This window comes from Capricornis sumatraensis, chromosome 1 (genome assembly GCF_032405125.1).
Source record: "Capricornis sumatraensis isolate serow.1 chromosome 1, serow.2, whole genome shotgun sequence".
NCBI classification, from domain to species: domain Eukaryota; kingdom Metazoa; phylum Chordata; class Mammalia; order Artiodactyla; family Bovidae; genus Capricornis; species Capricornis sumatraensis.
This window is the reverse complement of record NC_091069.1, coordinates 45466038-45488501: the sequence shown is the minus strand read 5'-3', so window position 1 is coordinate 45488501 and position 22464 is coordinate 45466038. Positions and strand designations below refer to the sequence as shown.

The 22464-nt window shown below is 40.4% G+C and overlaps 1 protein-coding gene across 8 annotated transcripts in view; it reads left to right on the top strand.

Moving 5' to 3' along the window:
- Positions 1 to 6226: 6226 nt before the first annotated feature.
- EHBP1 (EH domain binding protein 1) overlaps positions 6227 to 22464 on the top strand; it is a 349564-nt gene continuing 333326 nt past the window's right edge. For all 8 annotated transcript variants that reach the window (XM_068989010.1, XM_068988993.1, XM_068988985.1 and 5 more), the window contains exon 1: positions 6227 to 6569. In XM_068989010.1, the coding sequence (XP_068845111.1) occupies positions 6466 to 6569 (104 nt within the window). In that variant the 5' untranslated portion in view covers positions 6227 to 6465. The remainder of the gene's footprint in view (positions 6570 to 22464) is intronic.

Sequence of the window (22464 nt, the reverse complement as noted above, 5' to 3'; positions counted from 1 at the left end):
AATTTTTCCAGTAGCCACATTAAAAGAGTGAAGTAATGAATGAAATTAATTTTTAATGTCTTTTTTTATCCAATACATTAAAATATCATTTCAACAGGCAGTCAATAGAAAACTTTTAAATAAGATATATCCTCTTCATTTGTACATACTAAGTCTTTGAAATTGGTGTGTATTTTATACCCACAGCACATCTCAATTTCAACTAGCCACATTTCAAATGTTCAGTAGTCACATATAGCTATAGGTTATCATATTGAACAGTATAGGTCTCTAACTGGATATTTCATTACCCCCAAAGGGCTTGGGTTTCAAAACTCAAAAACAAGGAGAAATTCCTTGTTTCTTTATATTCTGTTGTATCACTTTCCTGAAACAATAAGCAAAACCCAGTCTATCTGAGGGTGGATATGGGGCTTCTGGCTCAGACAGTAAAGAATCTGCCTGCAATGCGGGAGATTCGGATTTGATCCCTGGGTTGGGAAGATCCCCCTGGAGAAAATGTTAGGTAAAAGACCAGGACACCAAAAGAGTCTAACAGGCTTTTTAGTGGCAAAGCGCTCCCGGGCGGGGTTCCTGGACCCGAACGAGGCAGGTAGAGGAAGTCCGAGCCGAGCGGGACTGTGTTGGGGGTGGTTTTTATACGTTCCTTGCGAGGGATGGTCAGGCTAGATGGACGGGGGTTCGGATAGGTCGCCAGGCCGAGGCGTCGCGGGCTGACAGATCCTTCTACGTGGCTGGGGTGGGGCGGCTTTAGCTGGCGAAGTGTGCTGTCATTGGTCCCCAGGATCTGGGAGGCGCCTTCCGTTAGGGACTTCCCCTCGTTTGCAGGAAGGAGAGGAGGGGCGGCCCATCATGGCCCCCTGGGTCCGGCCACCCACTCTAGTACTCTTGCCTGGAGAATCCCACGGACAGGGCAGCCTGGCAGGCTACAGTCCATGGGATCACAACAGTTGGACACAACTGAGCAACTAACATTAACATGATGCTGAAGGTGTCTTTGGGTGGGGTATGGGAGGAGAAAGGCCACAGGATAAAAAGAATACTTGGAAAAACAACTACTACAAAAACTTCAGTTAATATTTCAAAAGTATTAGCCTGCCACAGTGAGCTTTTTAAGGATATAAATATTGCTGTAGGATTGTCAGAAGAAGTTTGTTTGTTATGGGCATAAAAGAAATAGAAATTGTATTAGCAGTTAAAAATGGCAGTAATATTGTTGTGTATTGTATAGCTGCTATGGTAACTGGAAAACACAATGCAAAAATCTGCAGTGCAGTGCTATTGTTGCAGGTAAATCTTATTACTATGACTAAGGCACAGATAAGTTCTATTAGTAGTTAAATCCTGCAATAATACCTCTGACAATTTTTTACTGGAAAAACTGTAAAACCCAAGGATAAGAATTTTATTACCAGAGATGATAATAATTCAAGCCTATGGTTGCACTTCATAGACTAGAATCTCCATTTAGGTGGTTAACTGGCAAAGCTGCTTCAACGAAAAAAATTTCTATCATTTCAAAACTGTCATGGCACAGAGGATTTGAAATTTTGGGGTGGTATTTTCCATTTTTTTATATTCTATTTTCACTGTAAGCTTGGTGATATTTAAAGGCAATATAGAAATTATTTTAAATGTTGACTCTTTTAAGTAAAACAGCTATAACATTTTGCAGTCAACACTTGGGTCAAATGGACAAGACAATTAAAGTTACTTATATCCACAGGTGTATTACATGCAGATTAAGCCTGGGATGGAAGGAGATGATAAGACCTGAGTTAACAGGGGTTTAGAAAAAGGCAGAAACACAGTTTGGAAGGGGGGAGGGTCAGTAGGATATACTTATTGGTACATACTGGTAGGTAGGAGAAATGAGAACCTTAAGAAAAGGGTAATTTCTAGAATGACAAAAGATCTCAGATGATATATCGTATGGAAGGTGGTCATGGGGATTGGGGCTAAGTGAATTCTTAGTAATTACTGAAAAATTCTGAGTATACATAGGTTATTGGTGTTCCACTCTAGGTAATCACTGAGTTTAATGGAAGACAAATAATGTTGAAAGTAGTTTATTTTGAGATTTGTTATTCCTTGAGGTAGCGATGTTTGGTAACAACTAAGCAGTGCCCAAGTTATTCTTGAAGGTCAAGTTTCGATGTTTATTATGTATTATGTTAGACTCTGTTTGCTAACACACACAATGATGTACATTATTAATTGCTATTTATTGACTGTTTACTGTATGTCAGGCACTTTACATACTTATCTTCCATCTTCCATTACATACTTATCTCAACATCCCAGAAAGGAAGCGTGATGATTTGTTTGACAGAATAAGAAACTGGGACTCAGAGAGGTGAAGTGATTTGTGTTAATTTCCTGCATGTATATTGAACATCTGTTTCTGAAAATTCTTTGAGAGCAGGGACTATACCTTTTATGTGCCATTAATAACATTTCATGTGATCAATATTCAGTTGCTATTCCCTATCAGCTAAGTGGATAGAAAGATCTTAAAATATTCTATATTTAAGGTTCTCCAATAAATTTAGTTAGCAGACAGGTTATTTAAAAAAAAAAGTCATGAGGGAAGAAGTAGCTACTCTGTGGGGTCTCCAGGAGCCTATGAACTTGAGCTTAGCAACAGGGTTAAGGTCTGTTTTTAATTCCTCCATTTCTAAACTTGGGCTCTTCTTAGCTACTTTTGTAGCTAGAATGAAAAAGAAGAGTTTATATCCAAGAGAAATACTTCCCCTAAAAAGAATTATCATTTAAGAAACTCTTAGTTTCTTGAAGTTTTCAACAATTTGAGAAAGATTCCCTAGGGTCCTACATACTCCTCCTTTTTTAAAAAATAGTTTGTGTGTGCACTTTTTTTTCTTCCGGATTAAACCTGTGCCCCTTGCATTGGCAGCATGAAGTCTTAACCACTGGACCACCAAGGAAGTCCCCTCTTCCTTTTTAGGAAGGGAAAGAGTATTAAAAGAAACCAGAATAACCACATGAGAAAGTGTGAGAATTTCTGAAGAATAATAATAAAAAATAGGATGCAAACCCCTCTTGATTATCATGTGGGTTGTTCCTGAAGGACACTACAGATTAAAATAGGTTATGACCATTTCTATAAATTAGCCATTAAAAAATCCATACACTTAGAGTCTGTTAATGATGCAGAATATATCACTATATGAGATCATAATAGATGTAGGTTACAGTGATTTAGTAAGCCACTCAGGCAGGACACGAGAGAACTTTAAGATGTATACAAAATCAGAATCAATATAATTATTATGGTTATTTCATATTTTAAAATTAAGACTATAGCAAAATAAGTAATATCTATGCCCTTTTCTGTAAAATGTACACTGTGTTCTTGTAGTATTATTAGATCACTTTCTTTATTGCAAATGGAAATGGAATTAGATACTGGATTCAAGCCTTCTCTGTCTCCCAATCTCTGCTGATTCTTCAGTCTCTCCTTTCTCTTGCCTCCCCATGGCTACAGATGAGCTCAGCTCTCTCACCCATCACTGCCGCCTTCCTGACCTTAAAGAATCCTTCCCTAGATGGTAACACCTTTCAAGCCATTTTGTCCACACATCCTGCTCTCTATCCTTAGTAAGATTAAGAATGTGCTCTATTTCCAGGACTCATCTTGCTTGTTTTCTTTTCATATGTTAGTTTCCCTCTCTTTTTCTCAATTGACTCATTGCTTGTAGGGTGCTGCTACTTCTCTGACCGTTCCCTCCTGTCTCCTTCCCACTTTACTTCTTCCTCAAATGTTGAGATTCCTCCCAAAGTTCATTCTTTGTCTTCTTTCTCTAAACCAGAGGTCTGTGGACTACCTAAAATTGAAAGCAAATTTTTGTCTTAGGATAGGACCTAGTTCTCCTCGGTAAAATATATATACCTTTCATTATCGTTCTCAAAAGGGTCCTTGGCTCCTTTTACAAGGTTAAATGCCCCTGCCCTCACACTCTTTTTAGGTTATTTCATCCTCTCCTTTGCCCATAACCACTCTTTTTATATGTTAACCCTCCGAAACTCATCTATAATTCCTAACAGAGGGAAAAAGATCGATAGCTAAGAGGATAAACTAGGAGTCATATAAACGTTTAAGAATTATAACAAGAAGAAATCGTACCGTGAACACTTTGTATCTCAGGTGGCTCAGAGGGTAAAGAGTCTCCCTGCATTGCGGAAGACCCGGGTTTGATCCCTGGGTCGGGAAGATATCCTGGAGAAGGAAATGGCAACCCACTCCAGTATTCTTGCCTGGAGAATCCCATGGACAGAAGAGCCTGGCAGGCTAGTCTACGGGGTCACAGAGTCCGACACGACTGAGCTACTTCACTTTTGGTTATTGAATTTGGTTCATTAAGGACCAGCAGATCGAATGTTTGGTAGGGGCTTGGCCAGGTCATTACAGTTGGTCAGAGGAAAAATCACAGGTTAAACCAAGGCTGTGTGCGCAAACACCCTAGCAGCTAGTGGCAGAGAGGGCACACCCAACTCCTAGGGTGGGGATAGGAGAGAACAGGAGAGAAAACCACAGCAGCTCTACAGCTCACAGCTGCAGCGAAGCCAGTCCCGGGCTCTGCTCTGACTCCAGCTATAAACCCCGCCTAGCACCTTTGACCGACATCCACCTTCAGCAACCACCTTCCACATCACTATAAACACTCTTTACTCCTCCCACCTAGCTCTTCCCTCTTGAAGCCAATCAGAGGAATGGGAGGGATTGTCCGTAGAGGGTTCCAATTTTTTTTTTTTTTTAAAGAAGGGTAGATTGTACGCCGCGTTCCGCCTGGCGGAAAAACACCTCCAGAACTAGGGGGTGGAGCTCTGTGATGGGCACCCTGCTCGGCCAATGAGTGGCCCCTACCCCTCAAAGGCCCGGTCGCCGAGGTGGGCAGGGCAAGCGCAGGGCCCAGCCAATGGCGGCGGGGCGGACGGAGGTTGAGCCGCCGTGGGTAGGGTTAGTGTGAGAGGTGCGGCGGGGGAGGTAATGATGATGGTGGCGGAGGAGGAAGGCGGGGGAGGGGGTGCTGGGCGCTGAGCCGCGGCTCTGGCAGGGTTTTGTAGGGTGGGGGACGGTCGCGGGGCTACTGCGTCCGGGAGGGGGCGGGCGTGAGGCGCGCTGTCCGCCTGAGGGGCTGCAGACCCCGGCTCCCGGGAGCGCCGCGGCTGGCTCGGCTGTTCCATGTGGCTCCAGCGGGGATGGAGGACTCGGTGGCGGCGGCGGCGGCTTCTCCTGCGGCGGCGACGGAGGAGCGGCGCTGAGGAGGGAACCGGGCCAGACTCAGCCCGACAGCGGGATTAGAGGTGTGAGGAGGGGGCGGGAGTGGACGTGCTGCGGGGCCGGGGCTCGGGTACCGGGCTGGGGTCTTCTGGCATCGCCTGGGTGACAGGGACTGCGGTCGAGCCACCGCCTGCCTCCGCTGGGGGCAGGGGTCTGGGCTGTGTGCGGGAGGAGAGGAGGCTCCGGCGGACTATTCCCTAAGGATGGGGGAGGGAAGCACCGCACCCCGCACCGTGCACTTGCCCCTTTGGTCATTGCTTCACGCCCAGGCAAGAGTTTCCATTTCCCTCCGGTTGGCAGCGAAGGTGAATGAGAGCCCAAGTGGCCTGGAGCCGGGACACTGCCCTCTCTCTCTCTTGAGATTTCCCTCCACTCCTCTTTTCCCATCCGTTTCTCCCTCCGACTCAGCAGCAGCATTCTTCCCCTCTCCTTAATTTGCTCCACGCACTTATTTTAGGACTCAGAGCTATTAATTATCACCTGAAAAATAAAGTTTATTTTAAAATACTCCACTCCTTCCTCTGACTGGCGGTGGACATTAAGCAGCATCTCTAGACTTTCCCGCTCTGCTCGCCCTTCTGTGATGCTAGGAGGAGGAGGTAGGGCCCCGGCTTTCGCCTCTCAGTTGTTGTTGATGCTGATTACCTGATGTGTTGCTCCACGTCTGTGGTGTGAGTTGTAATTTCTTCCTTGGTGTCTTGCATCCTTGACGTTACTGGCTTTTGAGGTTAGTGTTTTGTTTCATTGTTTGAAAAACATGCTGGAGAACTGGGGTTGTCTGTTGCAGTGTTATCTGACGTGGGTGGTTAGTCACTTCTTCTGCTTCTCTTCTCATATTTTTTCTCTTTGTTTTGCTTTTCAGTCCTCCAGAATATATATCAGATAGCCCCCGAGGTGGAATGGTGATGTCTCCATGAGGGAACCTCCTCTCACTCATCCTGTCATGTGTGTCATACTCTTCTTGACTGGGCCATTCATCTAGGATGGGATTTACCCTGTGAAACAGGGAGAAGACTTTATGGACCCCAAACATCATTTCAAGTTGTAGTTGAGTTTTTTAAAGTACAGACATACATGCAAAGCTCCTTTGCTTTGGACCTTCTGCTTTGTTAAAGCTGCTGTGTTGCTAACCGAGAACTGCTCCACTGTTTTGACTGATCATCATGGCTTCAGTTTGGAAGAGACTACAGCGTGTGGGAAAACACGCATCCAAGTTCCAGTTTGTGGCCTCCTACCAGGAACTGATGGTTGAATGTACCAAGAAATGGTAAGAGTGCCTGGGTGTAGAGTTTGCTGTGCTGTGGCCTAAACTCTGCTGCTTCTGACAGCAGATTTACCTTTCTGCAGTGCACAAGTGTGTAAAAGCTGGGCGGGGTGCAGATGACTCTCACAAGTACTATGGTGTGCACTGTTGCTGCTGGTACCATTCCTGTGGGTTTTCATTACTGCACTTCAGTGTGGCTCAGAGGACTGTTACTATGAGAGCACACTAAGTACAGCAGACTTGGTCTTGAGGTCTTGCATCATTAGTGTTAGGATAACTTTGATTTTTATAATTTTAAGGAGATGTAAAAATGGCTATTGAAATATTGCAAACATGCATATATTTTGATTAACACACATGTCTATGTTTCAATAGAGTTTTAATACAGAAATCTATTCTTGTAGGGTGGTGCTCTGTTTTTTTTTTTTTTCTTTTGCTTAAAATAAAGAATTTTTCATTATCTGATTAATAGAATGCCAGCCCATACAACCTTAGAAATTTTTTTGTTATATGCTTAGTCAGGCAACTGTATTTTATTTTAATTGCCTAATGAGATACATTTCTTGGCCAGACTTAAGGAAGCAATTAGTAGTGCTGGTCTATGATTTTCTGCTTTCACTTGAGCAAAGTAAACTTAGGGCATTCTTTTCACTACCCTGAATGATAAGCCAGAAGAATTCTTATTGGGCTTCCCTTGTAGCTCAGCTGGTAAAGAATCTGCCTACAATGCAGGAGACCTGGGTTCGATCCCTGGGTCAGGAAGATCCCCTCGAGAAGGAAATGGCAACCCACTCCAGTATTCTTGCCTGGAGAATCCCATGGACAGAGAAGCCTGGCAGGCTACAGTCCATGGAGTCACAAAAAAGTCAGACATGACATAGCGACTAAACTACTACTATTCTTATTAGAGGAAAAAAGTTAATCTTAAGAAAATGGTACTTTCGGTTTTGATTTATTGTGGTGATTAAGCAGTATTACTGCAAAAATAAGTCCATTTCATTGTTCACACAGACTGTAATCTCATGTCTGTATTAATTTCTCTATTTATAAGATGAAAAACAACTTGCTCTACTCTAGAACTCTTAAAGCATATCTGAATATTTATTTGGAAACTAGTTTCCAAATGCTTTTCTCTTAAACTTGTTAGAATATTATGTGCAACTCAGGAAGTGCATGTACTGATTACCTACTTTATAGGTAGGTAGCTTTAGAGTTGAATATGAAATAATCGCCACCCTCAAGGAGTTCACCCTCAAGGAGTCTAGGGCAATGACAGGTCATGTAAATGAAGTCTCTGTGATAGGTGCAATAATATAATGTAGGGATAGATGTAGGGATCTTAATCTATCTCCATCCCCTAACAGATATTCTTGGGGACAGGTTATTTACTCCTCTGAGATAATTTTCATATTGAGAAAGGTAATAATGGTATCACTTCACAGAAAGGGTTATTGTGAAGATTAAATGAGTTAAGATATGTAAAATGCTTGGAACAATGTCAGGCACATAGTAAATGCTCAACAAATGCCGTTTTTACTTACAAAGTTAGCAGAGAAGGAAATAACTCTTTAAGGATTCATGCATTGGAGAAGGAAATGGCAACCCACTCCAGTGTTCTTGCCTAGAGAATCCCAGGGACGGGGAAGCCTGGTGGGCTGCCGTGTATGGTGTCGCACAGAGTCGGACACAGCTGAAGTGACTTAGCAGCAGCAGCAGTAGGGTATGGGATGACTTTCTGGGAGCTGAACTGAGTTTTGAAAGGTTCATAATAATTGGCCAGGAAGCTAAAGGGGAAGAAATGAAGGATATTCTAGATGAAGCAACTGCTTATGCAAAAGCATGGAGGTGTGTGGTATGCCGGAAGTTCATGCAGTGTAACTGGATTATGATGGGCCTTAAAGTGGGAGGAGTGCAGTGGGCTATGATGTTTTAGAGGCAGGCAGCGGTGAAGTGTTGTTATACATGCCTTGGACTTTATTCTGTGGGTGATGGAGAGAACTAAAAGGTTTTGAGCAGAAGAGACTTTAGGTTTGAAGAAAAGTGAAAGTGTTAGTGACTTGGTCTTGTCCATCTCTTTGCGAACCAATGGAGTGTTGCCCGCCAGGCTCCTCTGTCCATGGAATTCTCCAGGGAAGAATACTGGAAAGGGTAGCTGGTCCCTTCTCCAGAGGATATTCCTAACCCAGGGGTTGAACCCGGGTCTCTGCGTTGCAGGTGGATTCTTTACCATCTGAGTCACCAGGGAATCCTGACTTTAGATTTTCATTCTGGAAAATCATTTGGATGACAGTGTGAGGTAAGGATCATAGTGGAAAGGGTAAGTGGAGGCTGTGACAGTAGGGTAGCTATTGCAATAGGTAAGGTGAGAGAAGAGGCTTAGACTAAGGCAGTGGCAGAGAAAGTAGGGAGAACAGAGTAGAGGGACACTTAGGACACAAAATGGATAATACTTACTGGTCATTTCAGTATGGGTCTGAAAAGGATGAGGACGAGGGAAAGGGAAAGGTCTGAGTTGACACCCAAGTTTCTGGCTTGGAGGACTAGTGTACTACTAACTCAACTAGTAAATACATGAGGAAGTTCCTGATTACAAGTTATTCTCAACTTGGTCTTATACTGGGGGCATCAACTGTAAGATGGTTAAATTTGAATCTCTTTTCTTAAGGGAAATAGAACATATCAGGTGATTCTTTATTCACATGTGTTTCTTCCCCATAGTCTGTTTCATTCCTTGATTTTATTTTTCCTTGAGAAATATGTATGTTACTGTTAATGTGTCACAAGGTAAAAGCCAAGAATGAAATTTAACTTGATTATTTATGAATAGATGACTCAGTTACTTTTAGGGTTGGACATTATGGTATACCTATTAAATTAGATCTTTATGATAAGGTCTGGCCTTAACACAAGAAGCATTTGGATATTGTAAAATTTTTAGATGTGTAGTTCTAAATATGTTCCATTTTCCCCCATCTCATTTAAAAATAGAGTTTAAAGTTAACAAGGTGACAATGCCCAAAGAATAATATATTTGTTTGATGTACTGGAATTTTATGTATAAGTGGATCTTTAAATAGAGCTTTAAAATCTTTTCATTATATAAAAATTTGTTGTAATAAGTCTTAGTTAATATTCTTTTTGCTTTACTTTGCATAAGGTCCTTGTGATAAATACAGGTTAGGCCAAATTTCTATACTTAAATCCTGTAGCTCTCTTTTTTAATTTTTCATACTTCATTTTGCAAGAATTTTTCATGCCTCATGCTTGCAAGAATTTTTAAATTACTGAATATGTATGCTGAATTAGAATCTATTTAAAGGACATAAGAATAAAAATAGACTTGTACACATAGTAAGAACATGCATTTTTTCAGTTACGTATACATTTTAGGTATTGTTTTGAGGGTATGGAAAAATAAAAGGAGAGGAAGGAAATTTATAGATACCAATTGAGTAAAGGGAAAGAGGCTTTGAAGATAAATTGCAGCTGTTGAGAGGATAAGAAAATAGATCTAATATACATTAGAGAAGAAGGAATAAACTATAAAAAGAACAGCCAGCATTCCATTAGTATTGTGCCTTTGTAAGTAAACTATGTATACATGTGCCATACCTTTTAGAACTTTGCTACTCCAAGTGTTTTCTGAGAAACAGGAGAATTTGCAAAGCCTGGGAATGAATCTGTTAGAACTGCTGTCCCTCAGGCCTTGCCCTAGACTTACTGAATCAGGATCTGCATTTTAATGAGATCTATACTGTGGCTTCCCTGATACCTCAGTTGGTAAGGAATCTGCCTGCAATGCAGGAGACCCCGATTTGATTCTTGGATCGGGAAGATTCCCTGGAGAAGGAAAAGGCTACCCACTCCAGTATTCTTGGGCTTCTCTTGTGGTTCAGCTGGTAAAGAATCCGCCTGCAATCTGAGAAATCTGGGTTTGATCCCTGGGTTGGGAAGATCCCCTGGAGAAGGAAAAGGCTACCCATTTCAGTATTCTGGCCTGGAGAATTCCATGGACTCTCTAGTTGCAAAGAGTCAGACATGATTGAACAACTTTCACTTTATTTATACCATGCATATTAAAGTTTAAGAAACAGTATTTTAAAATAATGTTTTCAGCCTAAGTGCCCATTCATGACTTCAGGATAAAGTATACTGATTTCTGCATGAATTTGAAACTCAAGGGAATGGAGATGAAACTTCAGGATTCAAGAAGGGCATAGTGTGTTGATGGAAGAGGTTAATGGAAATCAGGATATGTTTTCCTAGGAAGAGCATGTTATTTCTGTGATTAAGGAGAGGAGAAATGTTTTCCATGTTCTCTTGTTATGGCTGTAGGTTATGAACCTGGGCGTGATAGGTAACAGGATGAAGGTAGGGGTTTCAGGAAGCCATCTTTAAGATCTAGGCCATGAGCAAACTCACGGCGTTTTACCCTTGATCAAAGGATGGATTCTATTTAGGGGGTTTGGGGTTTCTGCTTTCTTACACTTTTCCTTGTTGCGGTCTTACAGTATTCTGCATTTGCCCAACATGGAGTCTAACTTTGTTGCATTGTTGTGTCAGATGCACTGTTGTGCTTGGTCAGCAGTGTCTGACATAGCTCTTTCTTGATGTGGCTCTACAAGTTATGTCAGCAACAAAACCCAGAAAGACTTTCATTCATCTGAGAGGATGCTGCTAAGTCTTGTTCCTCATCACTCCATAACCGGGTAGAGGCTCCAGTAAATTCGAAGATGTTAAGTGTCTATATTCCCCTTCTCTTATTGTTGTCCCCAAGTCATTTAATTATTAATCTCACTTAACTGATGTAGCTGTTGGCAAGTGGTGAGACTGGCCACTAGAGATGACTCTGTGACAAAGACTAGCTGTCTTTCCTCTCTTGGTTTGTTTCTTTTCCTATTCTTCTTTTTAAAAAATATCACCAGCAGGTCTTTAGATTCCTGAGAGAACTCTTATATGAGCTCTCAGTGGCTATTCAGCTGTTTAAGGAAACTACTTGAAAGTTGGCAAGTTGTGGTTATGATCAATTAATTATTTTACAGAACTCGGTTCCGATAGGAGCTCCCTAATACATGATGAGAACTATTATGAGCATGTATTATATTTTCTGTGTGTATCTCTGTATCGTCTACATATGTGAACATATTTTATCTGTTTTTTATATTTCTTCTATGTGAGTTTTTAAAAAGTATTTAAAGTACCATAAACTTTTCCCCAAAAGGCATACATATATTGGTTTCTGGTTTTTCTGTCATGTAAGAATTCCTTTTTCTTATTTTTAAATATAGTTTTAATTATAATTTATTTTTAAAATAGGTGACACAATCACATGGTTCAGAGTTCTAGAGGTACAAAAAGGGGTTTATATCCCTGAAAGTAACCCCTCATTTTCTCCATTATTCCACAAGTTTTTGCACAGCTGTGACCTCAGGATTTGAAAAGTGAAAAAGTAGCTTTTTCCAGAGCTTAAGCGTATGACGCTAGCCTGTTGGATAAAATATGGACTCCTTAATCTGATGTTCCAGGCCCTCTGTAACTGATCCCAAGTTAGTTTTCCAGTTGGACATTAGAATGCTACATGCACTGTGAATATTAACTTGAGTTTATAAAGGCCAAGTTATATTAATAAGTACTTATTCAAATCCACTTCTTTGGGTGACTTAAGCAAGCATTTCTCTGTTTCTTTAATGGAATGAATTAGAGGAACATTTGCCTTGATATAAAGAACATACTTTTGAAATACATTAAAAAATAATAATTGAAAACAAGCTTGGTGTGTTTTAAGAGTATCTGGAAGGTCGGTGTGTCTGCAGCACAGTAGAACAAGGTGTAAAATGGTAACAGGTGAGGTTTGAGTAGGTAGGGGTTAGATCACATATGGTCTTGAGGTCATGGTAAGGCTTTTGGATTTTAAGTGTGATAGGAAGCCATTGGAGAGGTTTGAGCGGGAAAGTTATATGATTTACATTTTTAATAGATTATTCTGGATACTTTGTGAAATGTGAAATATTCTGAGTAAAAATAGAAGCTAAGATGCTATTGTAGTAGTCCAAGGAGCAGAGGTCATGGTGGAGGTGCTGAGAAATGACTGGATGTATGTTGGTAACACATACACATGCTCCTACCACACTTTATTGAGGTATAGCTTACGCTTCTACATAAATAAGATGCATCCATTTAAAGTATATAGTGCAATAAGTTTTGACAACAGTATTAACCCATGTGACTAGAAATAGATTTCTTGAAGGTGTAGTTGACAGGAGTTAATGATGGATTAGATATGTAAAGTGAGAGATCGCTAATGACTAGGGTTTTGGCCTGAGCAACCAGGTGAATGTAATACTAATTACAGGAATGGGGAACACCCAGGAGGAGAAAGTTTGTTGTGAAGGAGAAATCAAGAATTGACTTTGCTTTCTTAAAGCTTGGGACATCCAGCTGGAGATTTTAATTAGGCAGTTAATTTAAGAATCTTGAGCTCAGGGGAGAGAAGAGGTCAGAGTCTCATAGTTTACAGATAGAATTTATAACTAAAGGGCTGTAGGCAATTTTCTGTGATGCTCATAGAGATTAAGAGAACTGAGGTCTGAGCCTTGGGACATTTCAACATATAGAGGAGGGGAGGAAGAGGAAGAACCAGCAAAGGAGACTGAAAACAATCAGTAGTGAGGTAGGAGAGAAATTAGGAGTGTGTGCTTTCCAAGGAATGAAGTGCAAAATGTATCAGGAGAAGAGTGGTTCACCGTGTCAAATACTTTTGAGAGTTTGACCAAGATTACCACTGGATTTGCAAGTTGGAAAGAGTTGATGACATTGAGGAGCGGTTTGGATCTTCCCTGGTAGCTCAGCTGGTCGAGAAGATCCACTAGAGAAGGGATAGGCTACCCACTCCAGTATTCTTGGGCTTTCCTGTGGTTCAGCTGGTAAAGAATCCACCTGCAATGTGTGAGACCTAGGTTTGATCCCTGGGTTGGGAAGATTCCCTGGAGAAGGGAAAGGCTACCTACTCCAGTGTCCTGGCCTGGAGAATTCCACGGACTGTCTAGTCCATGGGGCCTCAAAGAATTGGATACAACTGAGCAACTTTCACTTCACGTTGGGTGGAATGATGAGGCTGAAAGCATAATTAAATTGAGTTAGAGGAAAGGAGGTGGATGCAGAGTCAGTATAGATAATTTTGTTGGAAAATTTTGCTACAAAATGGAGAACTGGAGTACCTGGAGAGGGACAAGAGGTCAGGGTGTACCTTTCACATGGAAGATATTGCAGCATGTTTTAATGCTGATGGAAATAGTTGGTAAAGAAGGAAAAAGTGATGATGTGCTGGAAGAGGAAGTAACTTCAGGAGAGAGAGAAAGGGAACAGGATCCAGCACACAAATGGAAAGGCTGAACTTAAGTAGTGTGTGTGTCAGTTGCTCAGTCGTGTCTGACTCTTTGCGACCCCATGGACTGTAGCCTGCCAGGCTCCTCTGTCCATGGAATTCTCCAGGCAAGAATACTCGAGTGGGTTGCCATTTCCATCTCCAGGGGATCTTCTCGACCCAGGGATTGATCCGGGGTCTCCTGCATTGCAGGCAGATCCTTTACAGTCTGAGCTACAGAGAAGCCCTGAACTTGTAGAATCAGGGACAATTCATTGTTACAAGGAGGGAAGCAGAGTACACGGATGAGAAGCATTTAGGTTGGTAGATTTTGTGGGGGAGGATGTAGATGTTCTGTCGGCTTCTGTTTTCTTAGGGAAATAATATTAGGGGTCATCATGCAAGGGGGAGGTAACAGAAAGTTACTGAAGGATTAACAGGAGAGAAGGTCTGAAATTGTTAAAACAAGAATGAATTGAATAGGGAAATGTTGAAGGATTACTTGGTAGTGCTGAGGGTGTTCTTAACATTGTGGTCATTAATTTAAAGTGAATGCACCAGCAAGTTTGCATATTTTAATTCAGTTATGTTATGTTCAGTACTTGGATGCAAGCATGGAATAGGCAGACTTGGATTTAACCAGGGATGGGTTATGTCAGGAATATATAACAGAGGAAAAGAAGGGCAAGGAAATTGGGAGTGAATGCATGGGGAGTGGTTATAGTGATGAACCATGAAGTACAGGATAGAAGAGGGGGAAAATAAGGACATAAGAGATAGGCTGGTCAATAGAGAAGTGAAGAGGATAAAAACTGTGAGATGTTAAAAAGATTCAGTAGTTGTTGGGATTGGGATATCAGAGTGAATGAGCTGGAAAACTGGGAGGTAAGAGAGTGAGATGCTTGATTTTGGAGGATGTGGTTAACAGTAATGACAATATATAGGTGGTGGGTTCCTTTGCGTATTAGTTAAAAAAATAAGCACACAACTTAAGTGTGTTTTTAATTAATATGCTTTGTATGTTAAATATGAGTATACCTTAATTTCTCTTTCTTTCTTTAAAATAAATTTAAGTAAAATAGGTCATCTTTTTGTATCAATACCTTGGGGGGCTTTCATTCCTCTTTAAAGACTTGTAGCTGTTAGGGTGTGACCATAGTAGTTGATGGTTGAGATGGAATGGAGGAAACGAATTTTAGCAGTGAAGAGGGCAATTAGGGAATTTAGAGGCTAAGGGATAAGTTATGTGGCTCTTGAAATTGCTGAGACGCTGAGAATAATTGGAAGAGAAATGGTTAAGACAGGGAGTCAAATGCTGAAATCTTAGTGAATGAGGGGAGGGGTGGAGCAAAAAGTTTTACTTTTTGAAACTTTCTATGACAAGTTTATGTGAATTTTAAAGCTTATTCTTTGAAACAAAAATAAGTCTTCTTTTCCACTTGATGAATTGTCAGAGGTAGATGTAATTTTGTTGTTGTTTAGTCACTAAGTTGTGTTTGACTCTTTTGAGACCCCATGGACTGTAGCCCCTCCAGGTTCCTTCGTCCACGGGATTCTCCAGGCTAGAATGCTGCAGTGGGTTGCCATTCCCTTCTCCAGGGGATCTTCTCAACCCAGGGATTAAAACCCGCTTCTCCTGCATTGGCAAGTGGATTCTTTACTACCCTGGGAAACCCAGATGTAATTTTAATAGAGAATAAGTTGAGTTGTTACTTTGTTACTAATTTTATTTTAGTGTTTCATGGGCTGATTTTTTAAAAAAACTGAATTGTTATGTGTAGTATTTTATTGAGATTTTAAGTGCTTATTTTATGTGAAGTTCAGTTGTACAAAACTCAGTTGTGATGGTTTAAGGAAAATAGTGGATTGTCTTTATGCTGTAGTTGGATATTGTAGTGCTTATATCACAGTTGTCTTTACACCAGACTCAGTATGCTTGTAGTCATTGGCTACTTTGGCCTCATCCAAGTTGCCTCTTCTGTAAATAAAGTTTTGTTAGAATATGGCCATGTCCATTTGTTTATTATCTATGGCTGCTGTCATACTAAATGGCAGAGTTGAGTAGTTGTTACATAGACTGGTTCACTGCAGTTGGAAATGTTTAAGAAAGCTTATTAACTTCTGCTCTAAATCTTTGGAGTTACTCCTAATCATTAGTTGCAGCTAATGTTTGTGGAATCTAGAGTCTGGTACCTTTTCATTTTCTCTCTGCCCAACCTCCAAACTATTAATTTAATCTTACTATAGTCTTGACTGCATAAGCAATAGAGGAGAGCCCATTGTGCCTGCTCTCCAGCCCTATGGAAGAAACTTTAGAATAGCTTTGAGGAGCATTCAGATCTGTGTATGGATAAAAAACATGTGTTTTCTGGCTGTGTGGCCTTGGACAAATTACTCAATCTCTTAGTAACTCATCTGTAACATGGTAATGGTAATAACAGTGCTTCCAGCATAGAGTTGTTTTGATGATTAGAGAGAATACTTGTAAAGTGGTTAGAACAGTGCCTGACATACAGTAAGCACTCAGTAAATGTTGCCTATTATCTTTATCCAATTGTTTAAGCAATACATGGTGAAAAGAACCATCTAGAGAAAACGAGTGGGGTAATCGAGAAGAAGACTGAAAGTATGACTTGGAGATTTAAGAGTGTTTGAGGAAGATGAACTAGCACAGAAGCTCGAGTGACCTGAGAGGTGCAAACCAAGGAGCATGACAGCAGAAGCACTGTGCTGAAGTGAACTATGTTCTGACAGTATTTGGCTTCTAGGGGAAAGGAACTACATATTTTTGCTCCTGGAGCAAAATGGGTTCATATAGTTTTATAACTTTTTTTTTTGATAATCACTTAAAGTAAGTGATTTTTGGCTAAAGAACATGGCTAAAGGGAACTCGGTTCCTTCAGAGTAGAATTAACTTGCCAGCATACGTGTGTGTGTGTGTGTCTGTCAGACCGTCCATGATAGTGACGATTCATGATATTTAGGATATATTTCTTTATGACAATTTTCTTTGAATTTTTTTTCCTCTGCCATCACTTTTATAATGACCCCATGAAATAGATTGTGTCTTTTGGTAGTATGTTTTTAAAATGAATTTTAAGGGATTATATGAAGATGTTCTGCACTTATTATTTAGTTTAGTTTCACACTAGTTTTGTAATTGGATGCTCAGGGAACTTAAAATTAGGCATTTCTAGAAATGTGCTATTGGTGCATCAATGTGTTCTAATTTTGTGGAAAATTTCAACAAAAGAGTCACTGAAGTAGTTCACTGCATGTTGTAAAAATAGTCCAGTGTGCTAAAGGAAAAAAATGTACAAGCATTTTTAACTGAATGTTCAGTAGAGATGTTCATATTCTGCTTATTTTTTTAAAGGAGTGGAACTGAGTTTGTGAAATGGGGACAGTAAAATTACTGCAGAATGACATACATGTGTCTTATTTTTCACTCTTATAGTGATATTTTTAGGCAGCCTTGCTAATAGACACCTAAAAAATTTCTTTGGTTAGTTTGATCTATTAAAAAGTTTCCTGATGTTATTAATCCTGGTGTTGTTATTATTGAAATGCTTCTTAAACACTTCTAAAAATTGGCTTTATTGCTTCAATAACAACAACAAAAGATTGACTTTAATACAAAGAGTTTATCACTTAAAAGTTGATACTCTGACAATATCCAAAAGAGTTTGTTGACTAATTTAGGGTTACAGTTAGAACAGAGATAGTCTTAGAGGAGCAGAGAGTACATGTTACTAGGCACTTAGGAGGAGCTACCACTGGACACTGGACTTGGTTCTGAGTTTTCTGTCAGCTGTGGTGAAAAGGGAAGCACATTGGCTCACTGAGTATTGCTTCTGGCTAAAGAAGATACTCAAAATCATTTGCAGAGACTTTTGTTTTTGTTGTTCAGTCACTACGTTGTATCCAACTGTTTGCAACTCCATGGACTGCAGTACACCAGGCTTCCTTGTCCTTCACTGTCTCCCGGAGTTTGCTCAAATTCATGCCCATTGAGTCGGTGATGCTGTCTAACCATCTCACCCTGTGCTGCTCTCTTCTCCTTTTGCCTTCAGTCTTTCCCAGCATTGGGATCTTTTCCAATGAGTTGGCTCTTTGTATCAGGTGGCCAAAATATTGGAGTTTCAGCTTCAGCATCAGTCCTTCCAATGATTATTCAGGGTTGATTTCCTTTAGGATTGACTGGCTTAATCTCCGTGCAATCCAAGGGACTCTCAAGAGTCTTCTCCAACACCACAGTTCAAAAGCATCAATTCTTCCTTCCTCAGCCCTTATGGTCCAGCTCTCATATCCATACATGTCTACGGAAAGAAATCATGGCTTTGACCATACAGACCTGTATCAGCAAAATGTCGTCTGTGCTTTTTAATATGCTGTGTAGGTTTGTCCTAGCTTTTCTTCCAAGGAGCAAGTGTCTTTTAATTTCCTGGCTGCAGTTACCATCTGCAGTGATTTTGGAGCCCCAAGAAAATCTATCACTGCTTCTAATTTTTCCCAGCTATTTGCCATGAAGTATGGGACCAGATGCCATAATCTTCCTTTTTTGTATGTTGAGATTCAAGCCAGCTTTTTCACTGTCCTCTTTCAACTTCATCAAGAAGCTGTTTAGCTCCCTTTCACTTTCTGCCCTTAGAGTATCATCTGCACATCTGAGATTGTTGGTATTTCTCCCAGCAATCTTGATTCCAGCTTGTGGTTCATCCAGCCCAGAATTCTGCATGTAAGTTGAATAAACAGGGTGACAGTATACAACTTTGACATACTCCTTTCCCAATTTTGAACCAGTCAGTTGTTCTATGTAAGGTTCTAACTGTTGCTTCTTGACCTGCATACAGGTTTCTCAGGAGACAGGTAAAGTGATCTGGTATTCCCATCTCTTTAAGAATTTTCCATAGTTTTTTATAGTCAATGAAGCAGAAGTAGATTTTTAAAAAAAATTTCCTTGCTTTCTCTATGATCCAGTGAAGATGTTTCTTAGAACTTAAAGCAGAATTTTTATTATGAAAAAAAGGTATGACATTGAATTAAGTCTCAAACTACAATAGAAAGTCTCCGACTGCTCAGACTGTTAAATTGGATAATGTTTATAAGGATCCTTTGTAAGACCCTTTATGAGAGAATATGGCTGAGCAGCCTTGTTTTCTGATCATCTAGTTTAAATCAAGGATGAACCTCAGAAAATTTAGAAGAATGAATATTTAAGAGAAATAATCAGGTTCTATGCCATACCATTCAGAAGCCGGTAACCACTTGGGGCTACTTCCATCTAAATTTAAATTAAAAATTCAACTCCTCAGTCAGAATAGCCACGTTTCAAGTGCTCCCTGGCCACATGTGGCTAGGGGCTACTATATTGGATAGTGCAAATATGGAAAATTTCCATCATCAAAAAAAGTTTTGTTGGACAGGACTGTTTTAGCCATTTCCTCTCAAAACTGACTGATTTCAGAATTGCTGGAGCACTCTGCAAACACAGAGATTTTTGTGGTCTTCAGTTCAGTTCAGTCGCTCAGTTGTGTCTTGACTCTTTGCGACCCCATGAATCACAGCACGCCAGGCTTGCCTGTCCATCACCAACTCCTGGAGTTCACTCAAACTCATGTCCATCAAGTCGGTGATGCCATCTCCTCCTCTGTCGTCCCCTTCTCCTCCTGCCCCCAATCCCTCCCAGCATCAGAGTCTTTTCGAATGAGTCAACTCTTTGCGTGAGGTGGCCAAAGTATTGGAGTTTTAGCTTTAGCATCAGTCCTTCCAATGAACACCCAGGACTGATCTCCTTTAGGATGAACTGGTTGGACCTCCTTGCAGTCCAAGGGACTCTCAAGAGTCTTCTCCAACACCACAGTTCAAAAGCATCAATTCTCCAGCAGTCAGCTTTCTTTGCAGTCCAACTCTCATATCCATACCATGACCACTGGTCTTGACAGTCCTCTAATTCTGTAGGTCTGGAAGAGTGCTGGCAAGTCTGTCATTTCAGAAGTTCCTCAATTGCCTAAGATCAACAAGTCAGGTTTTATGACTACCGCATTTGATTTTTCCTCAGGTATTTGGCAGATATTAGGTGGCAGTTCTTATTGGTATTCCAGAAGTTATTAAGTTGAAAATTTGAATTAAATTTTTTTCCTTTGATTCAGCTGTTTTATAATATGTGCGTGTGTGTGTTAAAAATGAGAGTGATGTACTTTAGCTGTGCCACATATAAAGCTGTCAGATTAATATAAATGTTTGAACAAGTTCATTGATTCATTAAAAAAAAAAGACTGCATAGTTTGTTCTCTTCCTTAGAAACAAGGACTGCTGGGGATAGCTAAAGGTAGGATATATTTATTTATTTATTTGACTGTACTGGGTCTTTGGAGAAGGAAATGGCAACCCACTCCAGTATTCTAGCCTGGGAAATCCCATGGACAGAGGAGCCTGGTGGACTGCAGTCCATGGGGTCGCAAAGAGTCGGACATGACTAAGAAACTAACAGACACGCACACTGGGTCTTAGTTGTAGCATATAGGATCTCTAGTTGAGGCGTGTGGGATAGAAGCTTGGGCCCTCTGCATTGGGATCCTGGAGTCTTAGCCACTGGACCACCAGGGAAGTCCCAGAATGATTTTTTTTTCTTTTGAAGAAAAGTTTTGATGCTTCTGAAGTACCCGAACTGTTATACTTGGAGGTGCCATACCTAGAGCTGCTGCCTTTTTCTTTTTTTTCCCTCTGTAGTATTGCTTAATTCTCACTTGTTTTTCTATTGCCACTGCCTTGGTAACATCCTTTATCATCTTTTACCAAGGTGCATGGTTCTCAAACTGTGCACTGAGGAGCCTCGAAAGCACAGCAGAGAACTCACAGGTATTGCCAAGAGATGCTTAAGAATGTTGAGGGAAATATAGCAGCATCTGTTGGAAACCATGCAAAGTACAAGCTTGAGGTAGTTCATTTTGAAAATTAGATTTATATATCCCTTTCAGTGTTACCATATTTTTACAAAGCTGAGTTTTTGAGTTTTGTTGTGACAAAAAGCGAGTACCATGAGAAAATTTACATGAAACAGGAAGAAGGTAGTGTCCAACCTGATTCTAATGTTGTTTGCTTTGCTCAACACAAGTTGTTAGGACATGTATCCTTCTTAAGCTGTTTGGACCTGACTGTTTAAGCAGAATGGTTAGGTATTTCTTTTGGCCTGTGAAAACATTACTGATACAGTAAGTTCCTTGTAAACCCAGAAAACTTGGGAACCTCTAGTATAGGTAGATAGCCCTTAACTCTTGTGATAGCCCTTAACTCTTTCCTTGCCTCTTTTGGTCCTTTGTATTTTTGCCATTGTTATCCTTCTCAAAGGAACCTTCTAGATTTCCCCTTTGTTTCTAGGATACTGTTAGTATGATAACTTTAATCTTTTAAATTTATCTTCATTCTGTTTTACTAGTCTTTTCCAGTTATTTCCCTAAAGCTTCTACAAGCTTGTTTACCAAATGCAAATAGTTTCCCTCAAATGTTATCTTCCATTCTTTGCTATTCCCCTCCAAAAATCATTAAATGCAAAGAGCAAGTAGTAATACACTCTTATCACAAACTAACTTAATTGAAATTGAGTTTATTCATGCAATAAGTGGGTTTAGAAATTGAGTTTAATGGTTCAGCTTTAATTTGAAGTATACTCTAATTTACAAAATAATCTTTAAAAAATTGGTTACTTCATTTTTACACTTTTTGTTGAAATTATTTTAGGTTTACAGAAGAGTTTCAAAGATAATATAGAGAGTTCTTGTATACTTCTTATCTCAGATTCCTCTGAGTGAAAATAGGGTAAATAAACTTACCAGGCCATTTATCAAAACCAGGAGATTAACATTAGCATAGTGCTCATAGGCCAAACTGCACTGATTTGGGCTTCACTGGCCTTTTCCACTGATGGCCATTTTCTGTTTGAGGGCACAGTCTAGGTTGCCACATTGCATTTTGTTGTCACATCACCCTAGTCTTCTCCAGTCTTTGACAGTCTACCAGTCTTTCCTCGATGATTTTGATGAGTGCTGCTGATTTTGTAGAATGTTTCTCAAGTTGAGTTTGATGTTTCTCTAATGGTTAGACTGGGGCTATGGATTTGGTGAAGATGTGACCAAGGTGAAGTGCCCGCATCACATTATAGCAGAGAGCACATGATAGACGTCAGCCTAGCTTATGACTGCTGATGTTCCCCTTGATGACTTGGTTAAGGTGGGGTCAGCCAGGTTTCTCCACTGTTGTTCTGTCCCTCTCCATTCTCCATACTCAGTACTCCATACTCTCCATGTTCTGTTTACTAGCTACCGGTCGCGGAGTCCAGTATACGCATGGGCTGGAGAATTAAGTTCTAGTTCTTGGAAGGAGGGGTGTCAAAAACTTTGAGGATGTATGTTAAAATTACCCCAAAATTAATAAAGTTTAGAAGAGAGCTACTTTGAGGCTATGTTAATATCCTGTTTCTCTTTAAAATTTCAATCACTAAATTTCAGTTCATTAGACAGTTTTGCCTGTGGTGCT